At 43.2% G+C, this 26,287-nt stretch overlaps 2 protein-coding genes across 2 annotated transcripts in view; both read right to left on the bottom strand.

The window, feature by feature from the left end:
• LOC111952442 (laminin subunit beta-1-like) overlaps nucleotides 1-5,861 on the bottom strand; it is a 39,010-nt gene extending 33,149 nt beyond the window's left edge. Inside the window, exons 1-2 of the mRNA XM_023971108.2 lie at nucleotides 3,271-5,861; nucleotides 2,600-2,778 (exon numbers count right to left, since the gene is read on the bottom strand). Of these exons, the coding sequence (XP_023826876.1) occupies nucleotides 2,600-2,778; nucleotides 3,271-3,301 (210 nt within the window). The 5' untranslated portion in view covers nucleotides 3,302-5,861. The remainder of the gene's footprint in view (nucleotides 1-2,599; nucleotides 2,779-3,270) is intronic.
• A 93-nt stretch (nucleotides 5,862-5,954) lies between these two features.
• On the bottom strand, nucleotides 5,955-25,835 carry lamb4 (laminin, beta 4). The gene is given in 35 exon segments (XM_070435302.1): nucleotides 5,955-6,377; nucleotides 6,525-6,678; nucleotides 6,791-6,961; nucleotides 7,114-7,249; nucleotides 7,347-7,554; nucleotides 7,650-7,794; nucleotides 7,909-8,112; nucleotides 8,271-8,473; nucleotides 8,617-8,777; nucleotides 8,880-9,249; nucleotides 9,396-9,492; nucleotides 11,879-12,096; nucleotides 12,213-12,437; nucleotides 12,559-12,716; nucleotides 12,905-13,136; nucleotides 13,344-13,487; nucleotides 13,674-13,845; nucleotides 13,950-14,070; nucleotides 14,195-14,307; nucleotides 14,462-14,647; nucleotides 14,731-14,849; nucleotides 14,852-15,159; nucleotides 16,449-16,528; nucleotides 16,687-16,799; nucleotides 16,902-17,057; nucleotides 17,289-17,477; nucleotides 17,630-17,750; nucleotides 17,896-18,110; nucleotides 19,989-20,052; nucleotides 20,200-20,388; nucleotides 20,516-20,589; nucleotides 20,945-21,080; nucleotides 22,610-22,767; nucleotides 23,682-23,733; nucleotides 25,463-25,835. Coding segments are annotated over 34 exon segments (5,505 nt in total). The 5' UTR covers nucleotides 23,707-23,733; nucleotides 25,463-25,835; the 3' UTR covers nucleotides 5,955-6,237.
• Nucleotides 25,836-26,287: the final 452 nt, after the last annotated feature.

Raw genomic sequence — 26,287 nt, 5'->3', positions numbered from 1 at the left:
TTGACTTAAAAGTGCATTTAAGGTTTGATTTGGTCCTATTCATTCAACATATCATTATTTTTTATATATATTTTTCACCTTTACTTAACCAGGTAGGCTAGTTGAGAACAAGTTCTCATTTGCAACTGCGATCTGGCCAAGATAAAGCATAGCAATTCGACACATACAACAACACAGAGTTACACATGGAATAAACAAAACATACAGTCAATAATACAGTAGAAAAATAAGTCTATATACAATGTGAGCAAATGAGCTGAGATAAGGGAGGTAAAGGCAAAAAAAGGCCATGMTGGCGAGGTAAATACAATATAGCAAGTAAAACACTGGAATGGTAGATTTGCAGTGGAAGAATGTGCAAAGACATATCATTAATATCCATGTTTGCTGTGTTCTAGTGTACTATGGAATATACTGCTTTCTTATTCTTGACACTTCTCCCAGTCATATTTAAGGTTAGAACTACCTTTCTAGGCGTTCTGATACTTCTAGCTTGGAGTTGAATTTTTTGATAACATAGCTACAGTATTTCACTTTTTAATGTGTATAGTATTTCTTTCTAGGTGTGTCCAATCAATTTTGTAACCACTCCCTCTTCAAATTAGGGCTAATTGGAAAAGCTGTTCAAAAGAGGACATTGTATTATTTCTTTGTACTCCCTGACGAAGGTCATGCAGCCGAAACGCGTCATATTTTTAAAACCTTGTTTCTATTGAACATGCCATACAGATAAAGGCATTTTAATTAATTATATGAAGAGTGCCTTGGTCCTCCTTTCTTTTTGATGACCAARTTACCCCTTTTACCAWAGAGCACATTCTGTCTACCAAAATGTACTATTGTGTACCTTAGTAGCGCTTCCCTTCCTCCTCTTTCTACATATCAATAATACATTTGTAAACAAACTGGATATTGAATTGTGTTTGGTTGTCAACGCAACCAWATATCAACATTCGAAGAACATGTAGGCTATCTTCTGCTTGAGTAGTTCTATCTGTGCCACCGTGAAGGTTTGGCTTTAATTCTAGTTTGTCAACAAATGAATAATTGGTATGTTGGATTCATGTATTCATCTCAKCCAAAAATCTAAGTTAATGAATATAAYCCAGTGGCTCAGATTAAACTATTCAAGCATTAGATTCATCTCCTTTAAATGTTGATATTTGGTTGCGTTTTCAACCAAATACAATTCAATATTACTTTTGTAACACAGTAAATAGCCTAAAGTTAAGGCTCTCTCACAAACTAATGTAACAGTATTTATTCAACCGTAAAATAAGAAACATATCCATGGTCACGTTTAATGCACAGCGATGTGTCCACGGCGGTAGCCCTGTTCTAAAATGCAGACAACACATACGAGCGGTTCCATGGACCGAGATGGAAATATCTGTTAGAAATGTAGAAAGAGGAGASATCTAAAGATGCAACAKCTATAATGGGTTGCTAATATGACTAGGATGATGCCTTTGGCTGCTAGACAATGAAAGAAAGTTAATTTTAAAACCCGTAGAACATGAGAACGCATATAATGTTTCTATGGTGGGATCTAGTCTAGGCTACTTTGAAGCAAGGTAAGAAATGCCTCATAATATGAACTAAAATGTCCAGGTTTCAAACAATCAAAGAACAGGAAAAATATAGAGATGCTAATGATAGGCCTAACCGTCTTCTGGTAGATGGAAAGGCTTTGCCAAAAAATCTTCTCAATTAAATGTTAACTAGCTACAAAGTAGCCTAACCTGGCAGAATTATATAATGATTATTTGCATCAATCCAGTGGCCATTTGTTTAGCAAACTCCATCTCTTGCACTACAGAAACCTAACCAAACAACAGTGCTAGGTGCCTGCACACTTGAATTAAAGGTTAACTACACCATTCCCCGTAGACCTCAAAAGTGGTCCCCTGATGTGGTTTAAGCATTGTAGTGGACTTAGAACATCCAATTTGTTGTTTTTCTGTTAAAAATCTAATACAATAAAATACATCTGAAACCTGTGAATTTGACTCAGTTGACAGCATAATTTGTTATTTTAAATAGTAGGCCACTGTTTCGCATACAATTTTCCACATGGCCTTCCCGGGAAATGTTGAACAAAATTACCCACTTCTCCAGGCACCCAACTGCTTATGAGTATACCCACTTCTCCAGGCACTACTACACCACTGCTTATGAGTATACCACTTCTCCAGGCACTACTACACACTGCTTATGAGTATACCCACTTCTCCAGGCACTACTACACCACTGCTTATGAGTATACCCACTTCTCCAGGCACTACTACACCACTGCTTATCTCCCTCGCTACTACAGGCATGAATGKGAGACTCCAACTGCTGACACCACAAACCACGAGAGCTTTGCTTGTGATGAATATGGTAGCTACTAGCCAGGCTAACTTTACTTAACGCGCTGGTGCCACTATAACAATAACGGAGCCTTTTGATAGTCTTACTGTATTAGGTTTTCACTGTTGCCAACTTGTCATAACAATATGAGTATGATTAAAAGCCTAGAGTTAATTAAGTCTATAGGCCTATAATAACATACTGGGCCTAGTTCAAATACGTTCTTTATTGTGCCAGACACATTTACCTGTAAATGACTGACGATACAGAACGTCTCGGGCCGGTGAAGGCCACATGTGGAGTTGGTGGAGAGTTGGTGTGCTCTGCCAATGAGAAGGTCTCCGGTTGCCGGGTAGCAGCTCCCCTCCGTGCATACATCGCTGAACTCGGGTATGCCTACCTGGGCAAGGACGCACGCCCCTGCGGCTATGCAAAGAGGAGGCAGATTTGAACAATGAAATTTATTCAGGCAAGGTTGTTTGAGTTCTTTTTTATTATCAAATATCTCTAATGAAAGTATAGGAATAGGCTACATTAGCCCACTCTCTTAAAGTGCTCAGAATGGTGTACCTATTCTAGGCCTACATAATAAAACAGTTTTTGTTGTTGTTGAAAACACAAGCCTATGAGCCTTTGATTTAGGCTATATTAATGTCACATGCGCTAAGTTCTTTAATTGTCTCGTGCTGAGTTTATAACAAGAACAAGATGGTTCACAGTAAAACAAAAAGCCAAACCACTCCACAATAACATTTAATCAAATTGTGGAGCGTTTACCATTCAAACCTTATAAGAACTAATGTCCCTATAGGAATATACAGTATTTTTTGAATGACTTGCAACGTTATTATGTTCTTTCAGTTGACTCAATGTTGGCCATGCGTTCTTAAGAAAACATTTGAAAAAAATGTAACTTACATAGCATGGTCGCAATCTGAAATATAAACATTTTTGTTGATATTTCCACCTCTTCTGTTGCGGTCCTCTCAGTGGGACTGTGTGTGGTTCCTTATAGTATAGTTTTGCGCCCCTCCTTTTTTCTTGTCGCGACTGAACAAACTGAGTTTTTTTCTTCCCCTCTGCCTCAAGCATGCGCACAGTAACTAGCCCTCCCCCTATTCAATAATCCCAGTTCAGTCAATAAAGTAAAAACCACCAAACTCCAAGTGCTCATCAACTTGTAAAATATGTTTAACTACGAATTACATAGGAGTTAAATCATTAGGCCTAGCCTCGGGTTATCTAAAATGTGGCAGATTATTTGTAGCGGAAGGATTATGCTGACAGCATCTCACTCTGCACACATTGAGAGAACTTTCAAAACACACACACACACATTTCATGGGATTGTGAAATGGTTCTCTCTTAGATACTAACCCCCATCTATACCTACTCATCTAGAACAAAGGACGTTTCTCCACCAAGGCAGGAAGCTACCCTATGTCCCTAGGCACAGGTAAACCAGGGGGTACATCTAGGTACTGAAGCTATTCTACAAATTTACTGTACTGGAGGGAAATTAGGTAAAGAGAGCCTTGAACAGTGAGTTTCCCTCCACCAAGCGGAATTTAAAAGTATGTACCACCATTTATTACCCTGTTATTGGAGCTATCCATTGAATCTCAAATTGTAACGTTTTTCCTTGTAACTTTCCTGTACAGTTGTTGGTAATGACAGGTTAGCACCAAAGACTGAACTATCACCTACAGTGAATAACCTACCACCATAATTACATAACACGGTGTGTTGCTGCAAAAGCTCAGATGGCTGGAGAAGAAACAGGCCAGATGTCCTAATTCAATTATCTGTGAGAAGACAGAGGGGGACTGTGGGAACAGATTCAATAAGATTTTTGAGTCAAAGAAACTAGACCATGTTCACATCCACTAAGCATATTAAAGAAAGAAAGAAAGAACTGATTGACCGCATCACATGGCTTTGAAAACATACTTGTGGTATTCATGAACCATTCCTGGTTTTACTGCTGAAAATAACAATGTATGATACCTGAAGGGACATGCGACTAGTCTTGCAACACAGAAAAGGGGTCTCATTTGCAAAAARAAATGTAGGCCTTCGTTAAATTACGCTAATACAGTGAACGCAATCTCTCATTCTGAAATAATTCCTAATAATCCATGGTAAGAAATACCATTGACAGCCTAAACATACCACAATCTGTCCATTCAAGAACAGARAAACGCAACCAAATACTTCAAAAGGTTTAAAAGGTTCTCAAATAACCATCGCCCTCTTCTGTAATTAGTTGCATCACACTAAACCAGTGGCGACCTTCAATCAGGCAGAGCAATCAGTGGTCTGTGAATTCCTCCCGTCTAAAAACACAACCAGGGGGCAGGGAGGGGATTCAGACCCCAGTCTGTGACACATTCTCGGGGGTGAGTGGACTAGCTGTGTCCTGGGAGGAATGGGATGGAACTCACCACTCACTAGGATTTGAGCAAACAATAGCCCTAGCGATTGTTCATACGCCTTCCGTCCATGTCCACACGMTTACTTTGATGAAAAGCCATCTTATTTCTACCTGTGAGGTACCCGGTTTTATTTCATACCCACATTCTGCAACGTCATTTGACTTTTGGAAGAAAAGTATAATTCAATGCTACTATGTAAATACTGTAGCCTGGCTCTAGATCTGTTTATGCTTTATTAGCCAACTCCTCTCTGTCGTGTTATTAGTCTGACAGTCAGAAGAGTTGGCTAAAGCATATACAGATCTAGAACCTGGCAATAAAGGCTGCTAACTCAGTTCAATTGTATAGAGCACAAAGTCTTACTGAAGCAAAACGAACATGGCACTTAACCATTAACAGCTGGATGGAAATTACATTAGTAGTAAGTGGTGTGTTCTCCTCACCACAAAACATGGTCAATGAGCTGGAAAGAGGTAGAGCGAGAYAAAGAGAGGTAGAGAGAGAAATAGGTAGATGGAGTAAAAGAGAGGTAGAGAGAGAGAAAGAGGCAGAGAGAGTAAAACCGAGGGGGGGTCTTAAAGTGGATGCAGGAGCTTAATGCAACTGACATCTGGGATTTTACACATCAATTACAAAATTGACAATGTACATTTACTGCCCACCTGTACAAAAGGCAAAAGAGAGTGAACATTCCGGGCCAGAGTAGTGACCAATGGACCAATTCCAAACCCAGCTGGGACCCATTCCAAACCTGATAGTGTGTTAAATCTCATCACATCCTAAGCCAGGCTGGGGGCAACATTGTTTCAGGCCAATAACAAGCTCACAAAATAGCTGTCAAATCTTACAAAGAGGTCTACTTCCACCAAAGACCAGGGTACAAACTGGGAAATGATTGGAAAGAATGTAGAGGCAGAGTAGAGGTAGAATGTAGAGGTAGAATAACCTGAAAAAGGTCAGCAAGAAAGCTTTCCCCATTTTTTCACATTAGACCATGTAAGCAGATACGTAGGTCAGGTTGGTAAAATAATAATRCATATTACAAGATAAAGTAAAGAACGAGCACACAAGAGGCTTCTCTCTCAACTGTCAGTTTCATGATCACCAAACGCCTCCCTGTGGAGCGTTAGGAGAACTACACTCTCAAATTCAGCCGCAAAACTCAAGAGCTTTTTATTTTATTTTATTTAACCTTTATTTAACTAGGCAAGTCAGTTAAGAACAAGTTTTTATTTACAATGACGGCCTATCCRGGCCTACCCCGGACGACGCTGGGCCAATTGTGCGCCGCCCTATGGGACTCCCAATCACGGCCGGATGTGATGCAGCCTGGATTCGAACCAGGTACTGTAGTGACACCTCTTGCACTGAGATGCAGGGCCTTTTGTGGCGCAGCGGTCCAGATCAGATGTCTGTGACCCTGAATCAWCTCTTGATCCACCTGGGGGTGTTAGGAGGTACAGTTAATGTAACCATCCACACGCGCAGCAATCTCCTTTTGGAGGGCTTCTACCATCTCCAGCAACATGGCAACCTCCTTGGCCTTGTCCTCTTTGTTTCTGATGAAGTCTTGGATCTTTTTCTCCAAGTCTGAAGCAACAAAGAGAAAATGAAGACCATGATTAGTCAATTCTTTGAAACAGGTGTGTTACTGCTGGTGTGGAACAAAAGCCCYCACACCTAGTGGCTCTCCAGGATAGGAGTTGGATAGCTCTGTTTTAAAGTCCTGAGACTTACCGTCAATTTGTTGAATTTTATCTTGGACATCTTTTGCGACTTTCTCTGCCTCCATAGTAATGTTCTTCAGGCGTTCGTTGGCCACTTCATTATTGTTCTGGTTTGTGTTTCCCGTCTTTAGCCTACCAAACAGCGCAGTCACCTTGTCAAGCCCCTGGCAAATAAGTCAGAGAAAAACAAATACCTATTTAGCATTATACTCACAGTATCACGACATCGTACCAAAGTGGTAAGTGAGTAGTGGTTATCAAGTGGAGACAACGTACCTTCTCTGCGTCAGTAGCGGCACCTATGGCTGCATCTGCATCAGCTTTGGCCTGCCCCGCCTGCTCTCTGTTCATCTCTGTCTTGCTCTTCAGAACCTCAATCTCCTCCAGCATCTCTGGAGTTCTAGTAGAGTTCAAGTTAGTCTCTATGTTGTTCAGTTTRTTCTCAATCTGGGGGCCATGACAAATAGATCAAGTTATGCGAAAGAGTCTGATGGATGTTTAGACTAATACAAATACGCACCAGCAGGAATGGGTAGAGGGACAGAGACACAGAGAGAGAGCACGCGAGAGAGAGTCTGAAGGTGTTAAGAGAGAATGACCTCTTTAATCATCTTGTCCGCCACGCCATTGCTTTCCTTAGCCTTCTCCAGGTCTTGCTCGACCTTGTCCTGTGTATTCTCAGTGTCCGTCATGGTTTTCTTGAGATCCGTAACATCAATACCCTTGGTTCTGTCCCTAATACATTGACAGCCATGGTACAAATAGGGTCATTTAGCCTGCAGGTTTATACAATGTGACAGTTACGCATATAAAAAACATGGTACTGGCTAACCTGATATCCTGAGCTTTCTCCAGCAGGTCCTGGGCTGTCTTGGCTTGGTCTTTTAGTTTTTTCAGATCCTCCTTGAACTCAATGAAGTTGGTCAGCACGCCCCGGATGTTTTGGATCATGGAGCGGATGTCGTCCGGAGAGCCCGGCAGCTGGATGGCCAGAACWGCCTTGACCAAATTCTCTATGTCCTCTGGTGCCACCATCTCATCTGTTAGCAGAGAAGTCGGCCACACAAGTCAAGTCAAAAAATCAAATTTTTAAGGGATCTTTAAAAGCTTATATCCAGCCAACAATCACACTGACCTGTGAGGTAGTCTTTGACCCTATTGATGAGGTCCTTGGTGTCATTCTTCTCCCTCTTAAACATCTCCTTGCTGTCAGTGATCTTCTTCTGTAGATCCTCTGCCTGCTCCTGGGTGCCTTGGGTCATCTGTTTGGCCTCATTGATCTGAACAGGAGAGATTGAGACTTGTGTCATACACTATTGTGTATTAAATATATATTTTTCCATTTTAAAGCAGAAATAAAGTAACACATCTGTAGAGTTTATTTGGGAACATGCCTTGATCTTGGAGTCCTTTAGTTTTTGGAGCAGGTCGATAAGGTCATTTTCTACTTGCTCAGCTGTTTTTGTGGCGTTGTGGCTCACAGGGAAGCTGCCCTTGCACGTAGGACCCCCACATTCTCTCTGTCCCAGGAAGTCTCGACACAGCGCACCCCCACACTCTGATTTGGAGCATTCCTCGTCACCTGGGCCTCCACAGATCTAGGAGGAGCCAAAGAGTGTAACATGGTTTATATCCAAATATTTCCATGCCTGACTACCAAAATGATGCTGGCAACAATTGAAACAGACTGCCATTCACGCTAACGCATCACTCTATTGATGCATGCAGTGCAAGCACTACAATAAGGGACACTCACGTTTTTGTTGAGTTTGGCCACACTCAGAGCCTTGACCTTCTTCTCCAGCCCCTCCATGTCTCCCAAGATGCTGCAGCTGGACAGATGGTCTTTGATTTCCTGCCGTGTGTCCATGGAGTTCTCCAGGGCCCTCTCGGCCTCCTTCACCTTCTTCTCATCAGCCATGAAGTCTGCATGCTGCTTCCGGATCTTACCCAGGGCCTCTGGATCAGCATCAAAATAAAAGTCCAGACAAATCAGAAACCCTTTACATTTGATCACATTACATTATATAGAGTTGCTCTCTACACACAGTGAAGTTACAGTGAATTCAATTTTATTTTGTAAACAATATGGCTCTATGTACCCTGCATTTCCTTTAGATCTAGTGTTGGAGCCTCGCCGATTTTGTTCCTTAAGTTATCCAACAGCATCTTGAACTCGTGGTGGATGTTGTCGATCTCAGTGTTCAGAAGAGATGATGAGTCCACGATGATGGCGTTGGGGTCTATGGAGTCTTTGAGTTTCCTGAGAGGCAGAAAAATGTGTACAGCTCCAAGATTACTGCTAAACGTACAGTGTAAATCATTTCACCTCATGGTTCAATATTCAGAAATGCTGTTTACATACGAGATTCTGACACACAGCTTCTCCACGTCTTTCACCCGAGGTAGAGATCTCTCTGTCAGGTTCCCCAGATAGTCCAGCTTGGAGTGCATCTCCAGCATTCGTTGCAACTGACGACTGTGTCCAGGCTCCAGCTGTTCGCCGTGGTCAGGGATGAGGGTGCGCATCCTCTGGGCGGCACGGTGGACGTCGGTGACGTTGTCCGCCCACAGGACAGCACAGGGGTGGCACGGGAAGCAGGCGGGGAAGACTTGGTCATACCCAGGGGCACACTCATCACAGAAGATACCCATCACACCAACGCGGCASAGACACTCACCCGTCAATGGGTTGCAGGCGGGGCGGGCGGTACCCTCCATGTTACAATCGCAGGCTATGGAGACGTGATAAGGAAGGAAGGGATAAGTGTCAATCATTATTATTTCACGGTGAAACACTATTGTCTCTCTTTGTGGTMCTAGAAACTAAAAGACCCAATACTTAGCCATTTATCAATCGTCACTTTCGGCCACAACTTACAAACACACTGCAGGTCAGGGTTCCCAAAGTGATTTTCCCCACACTCATCACACTGTCTTCCTCCAAACTCAGTACGACACTGGCAATGACCAGTCACCTAAAGAGTCCAATATAAAGACATATATAGTTTGGACTAATAAATATCTCATTGTACCATGCTTTGACATAGAATAGTATAGAACAGAGTCAGGTCCATAATTATTGGCAACCTTGATAAAGATGAGCAAATGTGTTATTTATAAAATAAATAACACAAGTACTGAGCTATATTGTATGCTACATTTTTTTATTATTTTTTTATTGTATACTAATACAGTTGCTCAGAGAAAGCGATTTTGTTTAAAGGGGAGGTGCAGTCAAAAACGTGATTTCTCTGTGTTTTATGTACTCTGAGTATACAAAACATTAGGAACACTTGTAATATCGAGTTGCACCCCCTGCCTTTTGTCRWCAGAACAGCCTCAATTTGTTGGGGTATGGACTCTGCAAGGTGTCAAAATATTCCACCGGGATGCTGGCCCCTGTTGACTCCAATGCTTCCCACAGTTGTATCAAGTTGCCTGGATGTCCTTTGGGTGGTGGACCATTCTTGATACACATGGGAAACTTGAACATGAAAAACCCAGTGGCGTTGCACTGGCACACTGGTTTGTGCCAAGAACTGCACAGGCACAGGCAAAGGCACTTTAAAATGCTGTCTTGCCCATTCACCCACTGAATGGCACATATAAACAATTCATGTCTCAAGGKTTAAAAATCCTTCTTTATCCTGTCTCCTTCCCTTCATCTTTATTTAACTAGGGAAGTCAGTTAAGAACATATTCTTATTTTCAATGACGGCCTAGGAACAGGGGCAGAACGACAGATCTTAACTTGTCAGCTCGGGGATTTGATCTTGCAACCTTTCGGTTACTAGTCCATCGCTCTAACCACTAGGCTACCTGCCGCCTCACGAAATCTACACTGATTGAAGTGGATTTAACAAGTGGCATCAATAAGGGATCATAGCTTTCACCTGGATGTTCCTAATGTTTTGTACACTCAGTGTATATTTAAGCAATAAGGCACGAGGGYGTGTGGTATATGGCCAATATACCACGGCTAAGGGATGTTCTTAGCACGACGCAAAACGGAGTGCCTGGATACAGCCCTTAGAAGTGGTATATTGGCCATATACCACAAACCCCAGAGGAGGAGCCTAACGGGAAGGATGTGTTACCTGAAAACTAGTTGTTTTTGGCAGAGAGGGGAAAATCTCTGTTGTTGGTCTARTAACTTATACCGCCTGGTGAAGAAAATAAAAACCACCCAGCCAAACAAACTGAAATTTCAGGCAGTCTTTTCAAACAGCACWTGCACTAAAAGTGCATTATCATCATTTACACYATATTATTCCAACCTCAGTGTTGAAATATACACTGAGTSTAAACAACAGGAACACCTGCTCTTTCCATGACAGACTGACCWGTTGAATCCAGGTATGATCCCTTATTMAMGTCACCAGTTAAATCCACTTCAAATCAGGGTAGATGAAAGGGCGGAGACAGGTTAAAGAAMGYTTTRTAAGCCTTGAGACAATTGAGAAATGGATTGTGTATGTGGCCAGACAAAAGATTTAGGCCAGACAAAAMATTTAAATGTCTTTGAACGGGGTATGGTAGTAGGTGTTTTTCTCACTCAACAGTTTCCCATGTGTTTCAAGAATGATCCACCATCCAAACGACATCCAGCCAACTTGACACAACTATAGGAAACATTGGGCCTGTGGAACAATTTCGACACCTTGTAGAGTCCTTGACCTGATGAACTGAGGCTGAGGGCAAAAGGTGGTGCAACTCAATATTAGGATGGTGTTCGTAATGTTTTGTACACTGTATATAAAACACAGGAAAATTGTGTTTTTGACCTCCCCTTTAAACAAAACCTTTCTTCGAGCAATTGTATTAGTATACTATAAAATAGAATTTTCCCCAAAAATGTGGAGCATACAATATAGCTCAGTATCTGCACTATTATTTTATACAGTCTTTTTTGCTCATCTTTAACAAGGTTGCCAATCATTTTGGACCTGACTGTATACAGTTGAAGTCGGAAGTTTACATACACCTTAGCCAAATACATTTAAACTCAGTTTTTCACAATTCCTGACATTTAATCTGAGTAAAAATTCCCTGTRTTAGGTCAGTTAGGATCACCACTTTATTTAAAGAATGTGAAATGTCAGAATAATATGTCWGAAGTTTACACACTCAATTAGTATTTGGTAGCATTGAATTTTCCAAGSTGTTTAAAGGCACAGTCAACTTAGTGTATGTAAACTTCTGACCCACTGGAATTYTGAATTATAAGTGAAATAATCTGTCTGTAAACAARTGTTGGAAAAATGACGTGTGTCATGCACTAAACTTCCGACTTCAACTGTATCTTTATTTATCCATTATCCAAGTATGTAAAAMGAAGTGCTAGGGTTATAGAGGCCATGCCTTGTCACAGTGGTTATTGAAGGAGTTAGCAGGGTCACATTTGCACGGTTGGCACCCGTACTCTCCCTGAATGTTCCAGAAGCCGGTGGCACACTCGTCACACAGCGTTCCCACCGCGCCCGCCCGACACGGGCACTGACCCGTCAGCGGGTCACAGAAACACGGGCTGCCCAGAGGGCACTGGGTCACATCCGTCCCCTGCCGGTCACAGGAGCACTCTGGGGAACGCGCAAACAAAAATAAAGACAGTAAAACACACATAAATAGCCACATATCATATCCAAACAGTCATGGGATTTGATGACGATTTTGATACTGTGTGTCCCTGCTATACCTTTGCAGTCCTGGGCCAGTGCGTCTCCATAGTAGCCAGGCTTACAGCTCTGACAGCGGGGTCCCTGGGTGTTGTGGAGGCATCGCAAACACTCGCCCGTCACACTGTCACACGCGTCACTGTCAGCAGGGTCGATGTTGTTGTTACAGAGACACTCGTCGCAGCCGCCGCCCGGCGAGGTCAGGCCGCCGTAGAAACCAGCGGAGCAGACATCGCAGCGGAGACCTGAATGGAATGTGGGCGGGGAGGGAAACGTAGTTCAAAGGTCAGTGTTGAGCAGTCAAACTAGCCAGTAGCTTTCATCAAATGTTGAAAAGAGTGCACATGCACACACGCACAAACACACCTGTGTGTCCAGCCAGGCAGTCACAAGTCAGGCTACCAGACTCTGGGTCCTTGTTGCAGGTGCTGGCAAAGAACCGTCCACTGGACTGAGTGTCAGGGCACAGACAAGGCTTACAGGGCTCCCTGGAGACTGGGTCACCAAAGTAACCCTCCACACAGCTGGAGCAACCAAACACACAACATTCATTGTTCAGTCTGATTGACACTGTGTGCACTGTACACTGGCAGATCTGTGACTGTAGAAAGAATGATAATCAGACTAGTTGGCACACATAGATATGGAACCAGGCTATAGATATGGGTTGATTCTAATAGGGAAATGAATAAACAAATGAAAGAGCCTTCACCTCTCACAGTTGTAWCCGGTGGAGTGTTCCCTGCAGTCCAGACAGGCTCCAGTGTCCTGGTCACACAGTTCAGCCAGGCCGTTGCACTTACAGGGCCGACACAGTGGGAAGCCGTAGTACCCTGACAGGCAACGATCACAGCGTCGCCCGCCCACCTCCATACGACACGGACACTGACCTCTGACCTGGTCACACAGCTCCGCCACTGCACCGCGAGGGTCACACTCACAGGCTGGAGGAGGGGAGGTGGGAGGAGGATGGAGAGAGAGAGAACACGAGAGAGAGAATATCTTCTCTTATTCAGGAAAAGGTTTGGTCACAATCAAAACACAACAAAGACCTCACAGCATCTTTTCAAACACACATATATATGTATATATATATTATGGTATGTAACCATAGAATGTAACCATAGGAAGCCGTTGTCATGGTGACATACGTGCACAGCCGTTGGATCCGAAGCCGAAGTTCAGGGGGGCGCAGGAGTCACAGCAGCGGCCAACCACGTTGGCCTTGCACTCACAGAGCCCTCCGAATTTACTGCAGTAGGGGCCACGAGAACCCTGGATGTTACACCTGCAAACTGGAGACACAGGTAATGGCATTACCCATACACACTTTGGCTTTTTTCAAAGTCTCTTACCTTCGCTCAGGGCTCAGAGCTAGCTGAAAACAAGTGCTGATTTCTGTCGCCAGAATGAGTATATACCCACAGTGTACACTGTGATAACGTGGAGATATTGTTTAGTGTAGGCCAGGCTTTACTCACGCATGGCCCCGTTGTGTATGCGAGCCGACAAGCTTCCAATGAGGCCATAACACACATCAGGCAGGGTCTCCTGCTCAGCAGCCAACTCAAAACAGCGGAATCTTCTGAACGAGTCCAGCTCACTCTGCGAACAGAAGTCCTGCACAGACTCCATCTTAGGGATCAGACCCATCTAGAAACAGGAAGTTCATGGGTTTAACCGGGGTACCTCAGAAGACTACATCTCCCATGACAAATGATATTATGATACAAATGATAGGGAGATGGTATTCTCACTGAGTCGATGAGGGTATGTGAGCTGGACTGAGGGTTAGAGTTGGGCTGCTTCCTAAAAGTGATGTCCACATAATATCTACTTCCCGCGTTCAGACACACAGGCGTATCCAAAATGGCAACCCTYGGGACAAACACACAATCATAATGTTATCAGACTTAGGGGTATACAGGTAAATACTGTACAATTCACCTCGCGTGTGACCTCCGATTGATATATTATGATAATGAGTGCAGTTGCCTTTTACCTGGCAGCCCCAGGTATGTTGAGGGTTTTCTCCCCTTTCGGGTTAGTGGGACAACCTCCGTCACCAGCCAATAATGGAACAATGCTCACYGAGGCCATCCAGTCATCTGGCGACTTCAGAGACCAAAGTAAGCACAGTGTCCAACTTTGAGGGCACAATAAATACAAGCTCAAACTCACACAGAAATGATTTCACACGAACACACATCGACACTTACAGCGTGTTTCCATGGTTTCAGATGTTTCTAGTTGCTATCGTTGCCCTCACCTCTGGTTCATAGCGGATGACTAGATGGTAGTCGAGGGACGCTGGGAGGTTGTCCACAGTGAACCTAAGCCCAGCACCATCCAGGACCCGCACGAATCCTGGACCGGTCCAAGTGATTGGTACATCTGGTGTCCTCTCCCGGGGCACAATCTGGAGTGCTGAGCCCGGGTCCAGGGGAATGGACCTCTGATGGGAAAAAAAACAGTGTGAGTTACTAATTAGTACCACACCAGTACTGTGTAAGTAAGGTATTGAGCCATTGCTAGTACCTGTCCCTGTCTTCTCCTCCTGGCTTGTCTTTTGCTTCTCCTGGTCAGGACCAAGCGGCCATTTTGATATTTGATGTCATAGCCCTGCTGTCTGTAGTATTCCTCACACACAGGCAGGTCTGTGGGTTTCAACTGGGGGAGGAACACACAGACATCAACTTAGGGTTTTTGAATTGCTGCCAAAATCCAATATCAAAAGTGTGACACTGAAGCATTCCATCCACAGCCATTTGCCACAATGCTGGAGGTCAAATGTCARACTCAGGCCTCACCAGAGAGGAGGAGTTTTTTCCTTCCAGTGGGGCAGCGTTCTCTGCCTCGTACAGGTAGTAGTCTAGAGCAGCCAGGAAATGTCCAGGGGCAGGATCCCCACAGCTCCGACCCACCATGTTTGGCAGGCACTGACACTGGCCGTCCAATGAAGAGCACCTGTGGACATAACAGACAGGGAGATACAGCCAAACAAGGTTGGACAAGGGAGCAAGACAGAACATGCTTAGCCTGGGGTGTATTCTGTTTCAGAGGTGAAACGTTCAGAATGTTTACATAGCAATGTATTGAGTAGGACAGATGGGATTGATGATGAGTGTTTCACCTCACTGAATAAACCCCAGGTGTTATGTCAGTTTAGTGAAGCATAGGTCTAGTGTGGCCTAGGTAGTCTAGCGGTCTAGGCAGRTGCTTCCAGCACACATGTACTGCTGCAGCATGGGTTCAAATCTGGCCCACTGCTATTCAGCACACTCTTCTCAATCTTTCAGCTCTGTCCAAGACTTAAAAATATATACTCTACCGTTTAGGGTCACTTATAAATGTCCTTGTTTTTGAAGGCCAGCATCCCGGAGTCGCCTCTTCACCGTTGACATTGAGACTGGTGTTTTGCGGGCACTATTTAATGAAGCTGCCAGTTGAGGACTTGTGAGGCATCTGTTTCTCAAACTAGACACTAATGTACTTGTCCTCTTGCTCAGTTGTGCACRGGGGCCTCCCACTCCTSTTTCTATTCTGGTTAGAGCCAGATTGCGCTGTTCTGTGAAGGGAGTAGTACACAGCGTTGTACGAGATCTTCAGTTTCTTGGCAATTTGTCGCATGGAATAGCCTTCATTTCTCAGAACAAGAATAGACTGAATAGTTTCAGAAGAATGTTCTTTGTTTCTGGCCATTTTCAGCCTGTAATCGAACCCACAAATGCTGACACTCCAGATACTCAACTAGTCTTAAGAAAGCCAGTTTTATTGCTTCTTTAATCAGAACAACAGTTTTCAGCTGTGCTAACATAATTGCAAAAMGGTTTTCTAATGATCAATTAGCCTTTTAAAATTATATACTTGGATTAGCTAACACAAAGTGCCATTGAAACACAGGAGTGATGGTTGATGATAATGGGTCTCTATACACCTATGTAGATATTCCATAAAAAATCTTCCCTTTCCAGCTACAATAGTCATTTACAACATTAACAATGTCTACACTGTATTTCTGATAAATTTGATGTTATTTTAATGGACAAAAATTWGCTTTTCTTTCAWGAACAAGCACATTTCTAAGTGACCCCAAACTTTTGAACGGTAGTGTACATATATAAAAATAAAGTAACTGTCCAGATTTCTATGAAATATGACCTATAATGAATTAAAATATGAGTGAAATTGTGAGATTTTCACTGGACAGCAACTTTAAGAAGTCATTATGTACTGTACAATGATGTTTTACACACGTGCTGCTGTAGGCTCCTCCATGGTCACAGTCACAAGGTGAGCAGGTGTGTACAGTGTTCCCCAGACCCCAGTAGCCTGGCTAGAGAGAGAGAGCGAGACAGCAGGAGCGAGATATAGTGAGAGAGATCAATCAGGTCGTTGGTGGCAGTTTATGATAAGAGCTAAATCACAATAAATGTGGCAGAAAGAATCAACTCCATCTCTACAACACTGGTTGTCATGGAGACATGGTCCTACCAGACATTGGTCACACAGGGGTCCCATGGCGAGGCGTTGACATACACACTGGCCTGTCACCTGGTCACATGGGTAGGGGGTCAGGACACTACCCAGGAAGTTACACCTGCACCCTAAACACAGAGGACCAATCAGAGAGAGGGGATGCACCACAGGGAGGCCAGCATAGGTATAGAATGAGTCAAGCAGATCTGGCTCTTGGTAAAGATTCTTACTCTGGCAGCCAGTGGGGTCCTCCTGGCTGAACCCGTAGAAGCCAAATTTACAGCGATCACACCTGTCCCCCGCCACGTTCTCCTTACACATGCAGCGGCCCGACACGGGGTCACACAGGCCATTATCCAGGGACCCCGTCAGGTCACAGTCACACGCTGGAGCAGAGGGAGCCAATGAGATCCACCGTTAGAACAGGATGGAGAGAGATTGAATGACGTCATCGATGCACAGCTTCATATAGGATGACATCAATGCAAGCGTCTATTGACTGCACTTCATGGGAGTAGTACAAGACTTACAGGGACAACTTCATATAAATCATTGGCAGATTATTTGCCAAGACCAAAAGCCCAATCTAGATCTGAACCTGCTAGAAGCTGACTTACGGATACAGCCCCGAGGGTCTTCCATGGAGAGCTGGGGGTCCTGATAGAGATAGGGTCGGCAGCGTTCACACTGGGGACCCATGCGGTCGTGTCGGCAGCCGTCACACACACCCCCGCTGACCCCCCCACTGGCCTGGTACTGGTCTATGTCGAAGTGACACGTCTCCGAATGACCGTGACAGTTACACCCTAAGTGAAGAAACAAACACCAATTTAATACTTATACAATGTAGTACACTCCCAATTATACTATTTTCCCCATAAGCATCTCGGGTTTGAATTCCAGTCAGTTCATGCATAAACACCAGTCAAATAGTAAATAGCCCATTAAAGTGCATTACTTCTGCAGACATGTGGGTCAGTTTGGCCGGCCGGCCTCCAGGGGACATCGTTGTAAAAGTCCTGGCATCTCTCACAGTTTGTGCCCACAGTGTTATGTTGGCATACACAGCGCCCGTGAATCTAAGAGAACAAGATCAGAGATATACGGCGGTAAACAATCCTCGAAGAACCCCAAAAAAGAAGAAGAAAAAAACCTGTTCAAGATTCAATGTGGCCATTATGGATACAGTACAACTGCTACATTCCCTTTCTACTCCATTCTCACCATGCCAGGCTCATTTAAAACGTCACCCCGGGTGCCATCCACCGGCATGCACATGCTGGCATGGCCATTGCAGAAGCAGCTGCCGCGCACCACCATTTCGTACAGGGCATAGTAGTACTTCTCCTGAGGGTTCCTCTTCTTCCGCCCCAGTAGGGTGTCACCCAGGGTGAACAGATGGGTGAAGTTGACCCGCAGGTTGGTCAAGGTGATCTGCTCTGAAGGGGAGAACATTTCAAATGGGTGAAAGTGTGTATGTTCTTTTTTTAAATATATATATTATATATAATATATTAAATATATATATATATATATAATATTATATATTAATATATATATATATTATATATATATATATATATATATGATTATATATATATATATATATATAGATATAGTACGGGGGAGAACAAGTATTCTGATAGCACTCCGCCCGATTGACAGGTGTTTCCCTACTACAAGAGCATGTAGAGGTCTGTACATATTTTTTCATAGGTACACTTCAAACTATGAGAGACGGAATCTAAACAAAATCCAGAAAATCACATTGTACTGATTTTAAGTAATAATTTGATTTTATTGCAATGCATAAGCTATTTGCATACATCAGAAAAGCAGAACTTAATATTTGGTACAGAAACCTTTGTTTGCAATTACAGAGATCAACGTTTCCTGTAGTTCTTGAAACTAGGTTTGCACACACTGCAGCAAGGGATTTTTGGCCCACTCCTCACTACAGATCTTCTCCAGATCTTCAGGTTTCGGGGGCTGTCGCTGGCAATACGGACCTTTCAGGCTCCCTCCAAAGATTTTCTGAGTTCGGGTCAGGTCTGGAGACTGGCTAGGCCACTCCAGGACCTTGAGATGCTTCTTACGGGAGCCACTCCTTAGTTGCCATGGCTGTGTGCTTCGTGTCGTTTGTCACTGCTGGAAGACCCAGCCACGACCCATCTTCAATGCTCTTACTGAGGGAAGGAGGTTGTTGGCCAAGAATCTCGGCGATACATGCCCCATCCATCCTCCCCTCAATACGGTGCAGTCGTCCTGTCCCCTTTGCAGAAAGCTCCCAAATAAGATTTTCCACCTCCATGCTTCACGGTTGGGATGGTGTTCTTGGGTTGTACTCATTACTTCTTCTTCCTCCAAACACGGCGAGTGGGAGTTAGACCAAAAAGCTCTATTTTGTTCTCATCAGACATGACCTTCTCCATTCCTCCTCTGGATCATCCAGATGGTCATTGGCAACTTCAGAACGGGCCCTGGACATGCAGCTGTCTTAGCAGTGGGGACCTTGCGTGCCGCTGCAGGATTTTTAATCCATGACGGCCGTAGTGTGTTACTAATGGTTTCTTTGAGACTGTGGTCCCAGCTCTCTTCAGGTCATTGACCAGCGTCCTGCCGTGTAGTTCTGGGCTGATCCTCACCTTCCTCAATGATCATTGATGCCCACGAGGTGAATCTTGCATGGAGCCCAGACCGAGGGTGATTGACCGTCATCTGTTGAACTTCTTTCCATTTTCTAATAATTGCGCCAACAGTTGTTTCCTTTCTCACCAAGCTGCTTGCCTATTGTCCTGTAGCCCATCCCAGCCTTGTGCAGGTCATACAATTTTATCCCTGATGTCCTTACACAGCTCTCTGGTCTTGGCATTGGGAGAGGTTGGAATCTGTTTTGATTGAGTGTGTGGACAAGGTGTCTTTTTAAAGGTAACGAGTTCCAAAACAGGTGCAGTTAATGCAGGTAATGATGTGAGAACAGGAGGGCTTCTTAAAAAACTAACAGGTCTGTTGAGAAGCCGGAATTCTTACTGGTTGGTAGGTGATCAAATTCTTATGTCATGCAATAAATGCAAATTAATTATTTTAAAAAATATACAATGTGATTTTCTGGATTTTTGTTTTAGATTCCGTCTCTCACAGTTGAAGTGTACCTATGATAAAAATGACAGACCTCTACATGCTTTGTAAGTAGGAAAACCTGCAAAATCGGCAGTGTATCAAATACTTGTTCTCCCCACTGTATATATATATAAATAATTCTACATTGTTCCACCGATGGTAATAATGCAATGAAAAGTATAGGAGCTGTGTCTAACCTTGAATATGAGGAGCATATGGGTTCTCTATGTCAAAGCTTGGATCTAGAGCCTTCAACACCACCTGTAATGGAATCATAGATATGTGCCATAAGTTTGGTTATTGCGTTTTACATGTGTGTGTGTGTGTGTGTGTGTGTGTGTAAGTCACTCTAGATAAGTGTCTGCTAAATGACCAAAATGCAAACGCGTGTGTGTTTGTGTATCTCACCTCTCCGTCAGTAGATGGCTCTGAGGCGGAGTATCTGCTGTCACAGACGACGTCATCGGTGCTGCCAGCCGGCCCTTGTGAGACCCCAGGGAAGTGGGAGGCACAGTCCTCGGCAAAGTAGCGGAACACCTTCCAACTGTACCCGTAGTCTTTGGACCTCTCCACCAGCATGGCGGCAGGACGGAAACTCTTCAAGGTCAACAAAAGGAAATATTAGCACTCTGCAGAAAGTGGCAGTGCAGACAGAGCAAAAGTGGTTAAGAACACTGTGTTATGGTTTGGCTGTGAGAGGTCTTAGACAAGGGGTGTTAGATACCTTGAAAGTGAGGACGAGATGGCTGAACTGGAATAGAGTCTCCAGATCCAGCCGGATACTGACTTGATGAACCCCTACAGTTATGGATGGATAGTGGTATCAATGAATGTTGTAAGAATACATTTACTGGTGCCAAGGCCAAGGTCTTTTGTATCAGGTGTAGTCCAAAAGTCCCTAAAAGGGATTTTCCATAGCTGTCATTGTATAGTAAGCTCTAGCCGAGCCATTCTTAAGGTGCTGGAACATTCTTGCTCACCTCTTGATATGATCAGACTTGGTTTAAATACATGCGTCAAATACTTTCAAGMGATTTAGTTAGCCCTGTCGGTACTCAGGCTAAAGCTCATCTCAAATACTTTCACGTAAGTAACATTATGTTTTTGACCCAYGCCTGGCTGTCATACAAACAACATCTGGAGTGAGACCCACCGTTCTCAGACTGCCACCACTTCATCTTGCGCTCAGGGCCAAAGGTGGTGATGACGTTCTCAATCTGGTGGCTGTTTTGGTTGTTGTAGAGGTTGTAGGGCTGCCTGGAGTCACATTTGAAACACTTCTGCCCATCCTGAGAGAGACAAAAAGGGACATRTTCCATTTTGTCACTCAAAATAAAAGAGTGGTTTTACACATCTAATTGGTTTCTCATGGTAACAACTCCAATAACTGAGTGAGCGATTAAGTTAAAGTTTTTGTTCTACAATTAGTTCTTAACTGCCCCCCCCCCCCAAAAAAAGGAGGCAGTATTTTACGAACAAACGGAACTTATAAAGCCATAAGACCACAAATCATACAAAAGTGTATGGAACTTCCATGCGATGGTAGGCGTGTGAGGACAAGAGTTCGCAAACACTGGAATAATCCCATTAAATCAARTCAGTCAGACAAGGTATGACTGGCCTCCTCTACTGTTATTCACAACTGTCAATCGGTAGTTAGAGAACAACATTTGTCATGCATCTGTTCTGACTAACTAATAAGAAATTGAATRAAATAAAGAACCAAAATGAACTAGAATATTACATGCAAAAGAGGAACACACCCCACATACCTATCACCTGTCAAGGGAGAACAGGGGGAAGAGCTGCGAGAGAGAAAGGGATAAGTAGAAGAAGGAGAGACAGAAAGTGAGGGAGAAAGGCAGAGAGTGAAAAAGACAGAAAAGTGAAGGGGAGTGAAGGGGAAGCAAGAGGACTATACARGCAATCATCATAGCGAGAGCAGAAAAATTAGTCCCAGAGCATGTTCAGGGAAAAGACAGGTAATGACCTATAAATGTAGCGGATCAAGACACGTCTGCAGTATGAGGSATTTTAAGGGCGAGCCACAGAGCTGTCAATCAAATGGAGAGAGTTGTTCTAAAACAACACTTTATATACTATTCTAACCTTCAACGTCAACGTGGCTTAAAACCTGTTGAAAGTCTGTAGATAATACTGACCAGGTTTGGGTAGGTTACTTTCTAAATGTAATCAGTTACAGTTACTAGTTACCACGTTTTTTCAAAATCTGATAGTTACTTTTGGATTATTTTTCCTTTAAGAGGCGTTAGAAGACAAAAAGGATCCATCAAACGCATTTMYTGTGTCATCATAGCGGTCGCTGACTTGTGGTCAGACTCGCTCAGGTGAAATAAACTTAAACTTGAAAACTTTTTCAATGCTGAGCAAAATTTTATTGCGAAAACTAAGGCGTCAATGTATTTATTTTTTCTCGCAAACATCCTTTTTGAATTTAAAAGTAATCAAATAAGTAARCATCTAGTTTTTTWAAGTATCTGTAATCTGATTACAGTATTTTTTGCTGGTAAATTCACTGATTTACAGTTTTTTGTAATCAGGTTACATGTAATCAGTTAGTCCTCAACCCTGGTACTGGCAAGCCTGATGTCTTTTTGCGTGGGATCACAGCTATAGTACCTGCACGCATTTGTCAATCTGTCTGTCTGCGTTTGTGGAACATATCTGTTATGACATTAGTACTGTGTACAGAGACAGGTAAACATATGCAGACAACACTGCCTTCAACACCACGTCTCTAGTTTGTATTTAGGAACGGCGCACCGCAGAGCCGCCCTATCAAGGTTTAAGTCCTGACCTCCAGGTATCCGAGGATGCAGTAGTTCTGGGGCCCGTTCCGTCCACAGGTGGAGGAGGCTGAGAGCTGGGCAGCGCGGCCCACCATCAGGTCCCCCAGCTGGGGGTGGCAAGAGTTGACATCACAGTCTTCCTGGAGGAGGGCCCCAGGCACCAGCACTGGAACAGAGAAACTGAACAGTCAGAGGGGTCAAGAAAGTAAAAATGTTCTTATCCTTTTCTTTGGCTTTAACCTGTTTAGTGTTTATTTATAGATTCTAGATTAACACTAAATGTAATACAGGATTCTGAATTAAAAAATATGATGTCAAGGCAGCACTATAATAGCTAGATTATGGGAGATAATATTATGAGTATTGTGCTATTGTACTATTTGTTTTGGAAGGGTTTAAAACCTATGCTCACAAATGAACAGCATAGTGAACCAGACAAAAGGATAGACGCATTGACTATAATTACAGTATGTGTAAGCTGTCATTATGTAAACATTACAGGTCATTATTAAAGACTAGTGTGCTTTTGATTATATCCAGACACTGTAATCATACACAAGCCAGACGTTATTCCTCATTTCATTTTCTAAGTAAACATTTTAAGTCAATTACAAGTTGTTTTAAAAGACATGKAGTCTTTGATGGGGCCTTTACGAAAATAAGTATTTTATTAAACAGAAATAAAAATGAACAAAAAAAACGAATACAACTTATGAGAAGACCAAAGTCACTTTTTATAACACTCAAAATTTCTACTTGACAATAGTAAAGTTGTCCATACATGACGAAAATGATATCCACCATTTTGAATATTAGGGAAAATATTCTCCCGCTAGAGAAAGCAAGTGCCAGCAAGTGGAAATATTCTCCATCAGTGTGCAGCAAGTGATCACACGCCTGTGGAAAAGAGGACTCATGGACTATAATGGCAAAGAGATACTTCCTGCCAAAAACAAGACAATTTAATCCTGCCCCTGTTGAAACAAATAGCTGTGAGGATCTGTTTTTTCCTTTTTCTGCTACATGTGATTTGCCAGTCATCAATTCTAATAGTGCCAAAGGAAGGTGCATGCGACTTACACACGAGCAGGAACAGAGAAGCCATCCTGCAGATCGTCGGCTGCCAGACCTACTGAGCGGTAGAAAACAACCCAGAGTGTGAAAACACAATATATTTCCTAGATATCACTGCACTGTTGGAGCTAGAAACATAAGCATTTCCAAATAAACTTTGATTTGATTTTGAAGACAGTCGCCATGTTTTCAGTTCACTGGACCCAGATTAAGCCTATTCCCTGACAAAGAAGCAAGACTCAATAGAGATGCTCTAAATGGGGGTGCTTTTTAGTCCGAGAATGAATAAGGGTCCAGTGAACCAGGCCAAAGTGGTTATCACTGTCAAGGAGAAGGGAGGGAGAGGGTCTGTCAAAATGCATTAGTCAGGTCTTGGTCATAGGTCAGACATTGAACAACACATGAACTGCTGCATTGAACAGAGTTCAAACAAACAGAGACGTAGAGTGGAGAGTTGATGTTCAGGACCTTTCGACCAGTACAAGTAGGTGAGGGTATTCACGTTATCACAGATACATCAAGGTTTCACCAACATGCTGATAAATAGGTCCAGACATGCTGGGCAGGCCATTATTTTGGCTATCATGGCTATGCCCCCATAGGATGACAACGCCCCCATCCACAGGACACGAGTGGTCACTGAATGGTTTGATAAGCATGAAAATGATGTAAACCACATGCCATGGCCATTTCTGTCTCCAGATCTCAACTCAATTGAACARCTACAGTATGAGAGACACCAAATGATGGAATGGATGAATGGTGTCTCATCCCTCTAATAGTGTTCCGGACATTTGTAGAATCGATGCCAAGGTGCATTMAAGCTGTTCTGACTCGTGGTGGTCCAACCCCCTATTAAGACACTTTATGTTGGTGTTTCCTTTATTTTGTCAGTTACCTGTATATTGTCACAGCAAAAATAATCCTGCAGCAARAGGATTTGAACGTTTAGTCCATAATGTTACTTGATCGGTGGTTAGGCCWGAAGTAGGCTACATGAAACGTGCAATGCTGTTAATATGTGTTAGTGTGGGTTTTCAGTGAATTTATGTAAATCATCTGCARTTGCTGCAGCGCAGGAAAATTCTCAACACAAAAAGAGTGATCAAATTAAAATCCTAAACTACCACATCTTTAGGCAATGTATTGTAAACACAAAGTGGCTGCAACAGTAAAGTTGACACATACCACAGACGTCATTTGCTTCATCAGTAAATATTCCGATCATTCTGGTGATGTGATATTAGCTAAGCTGCAATGCCYTTGGTGGTGTGACTGATTTGACCGTCTCCCTAATTGTATGGGCTACTTTTCTCACATCGTGGGTCATATAGCCAATGCACAATGGGAGACGTCAATGCATGGCAGCAAAATAATACGCCCAAGGGACTACATTGGAATGTACAATGCCGTATATCACTGTTCCCTGCAAAAGTGAACCCTCAAGGGAGGAATGAACCTCAATGGGAATGTATGGGCCTCAAGAGATAGTATGCGGATTTACTCTTAGGCTATGCTTCGACTTGCATTATGGAACCAATCCATACAGTAACTCAAATCTCAGGTGAAAAACAGTCGCTAGAATTTAACGTAAAGCCAGCTAACCAACATAATGTAGCTGACATTGCCTGAATGCACATCAAACAGTCATTTAACATCATATATAAAAGATTGTTGGCAATAATGTAGGTTTTAATGGACAGTATACTGTAGAACAAAGTGTGTACATATTTCCTTGGCATTGTGTTATCACTAATTGCATGAAAACAGAATATGGTTTTCCATACCTCTGTACAGCAGCAATGATCTTCTCCAACAGTGTGCTGCGGAATCGAATGAAGATCCCACAAAATTCCTCAAAGAGGCAGTGAAACAAGACGTCTCATCTCAAATACATCACACTAAAATGACTTCAAACCAAATGACTGCCAACTACTCAGGGGAAAATAGTATGAGATATTATATTTGAGATCTATGTGATACCTATATTTGATAAGTGATCTACTGCACCAGATTTGCCTCAAGCCAATTTCCCAATAGAGTATCTGATTAAAAAAAGGGATGARTCAAGAACAAAACGCATGTCCCATTCAAAGCTTATTACAGGRCGTATCATAAGATCGGTGCAGCGTTACAGTAGCTTTCTCATATCATAACGCAGACAGTAGTAGTACTTACAGTATGAGCAGTCTTCCCTGTATGCTTCCAGAATCAGCGCTTACCTGCTCCAGACCCTGACTGTGATTAGGGCGGTAATGATATGGAGTCTCAGCATGTAAGAGCACACCTGAGCACCATACAGAGAGAGAGAGAGAGAGCAGGCCAAACGAAGGCCCCCGGGGGTAAAAGTGAAGGAGAAGAAGGATTAGGTTTCATTCAAAGCTGACACATCCCTCTCTGAGTTATAGCTGAGGTACAGTACAGCAAGAGGGAGGGATTTACCTGGACAAAGACATGGAACACAGAGTGCACACAGTATACTGAGGTATGCTCACCTTCCCTGGATGTAGTACAGTATGAGTTACTGAGGTATTCACCTTCCCTGGATTGTGTACAGTATGAGTTACTGAGGTATGCTCACCTTCCCTGGATGTAGTACAGTATGAGTTACT

The sequence above is a fragment of the Salvelinus sp. IW2-2015 genome, linkage group LG26 (genome assembly GCF_002910315.2).
Source record: "Salvelinus sp. IW2-2015 linkage group LG26, ASM291031v2, whole genome shotgun sequence".
NCBI classification, from domain to species: Eukaryota; Metazoa; Chordata; class Actinopteri; order Salmoniformes; family Salmonidae; genus Salvelinus; species Salvelinus sp. IW2-2015.
Note: the sequence above shows the minus strand (reverse complement) of the source record. Positions and strands in the feature narration are given on the sequence as shown.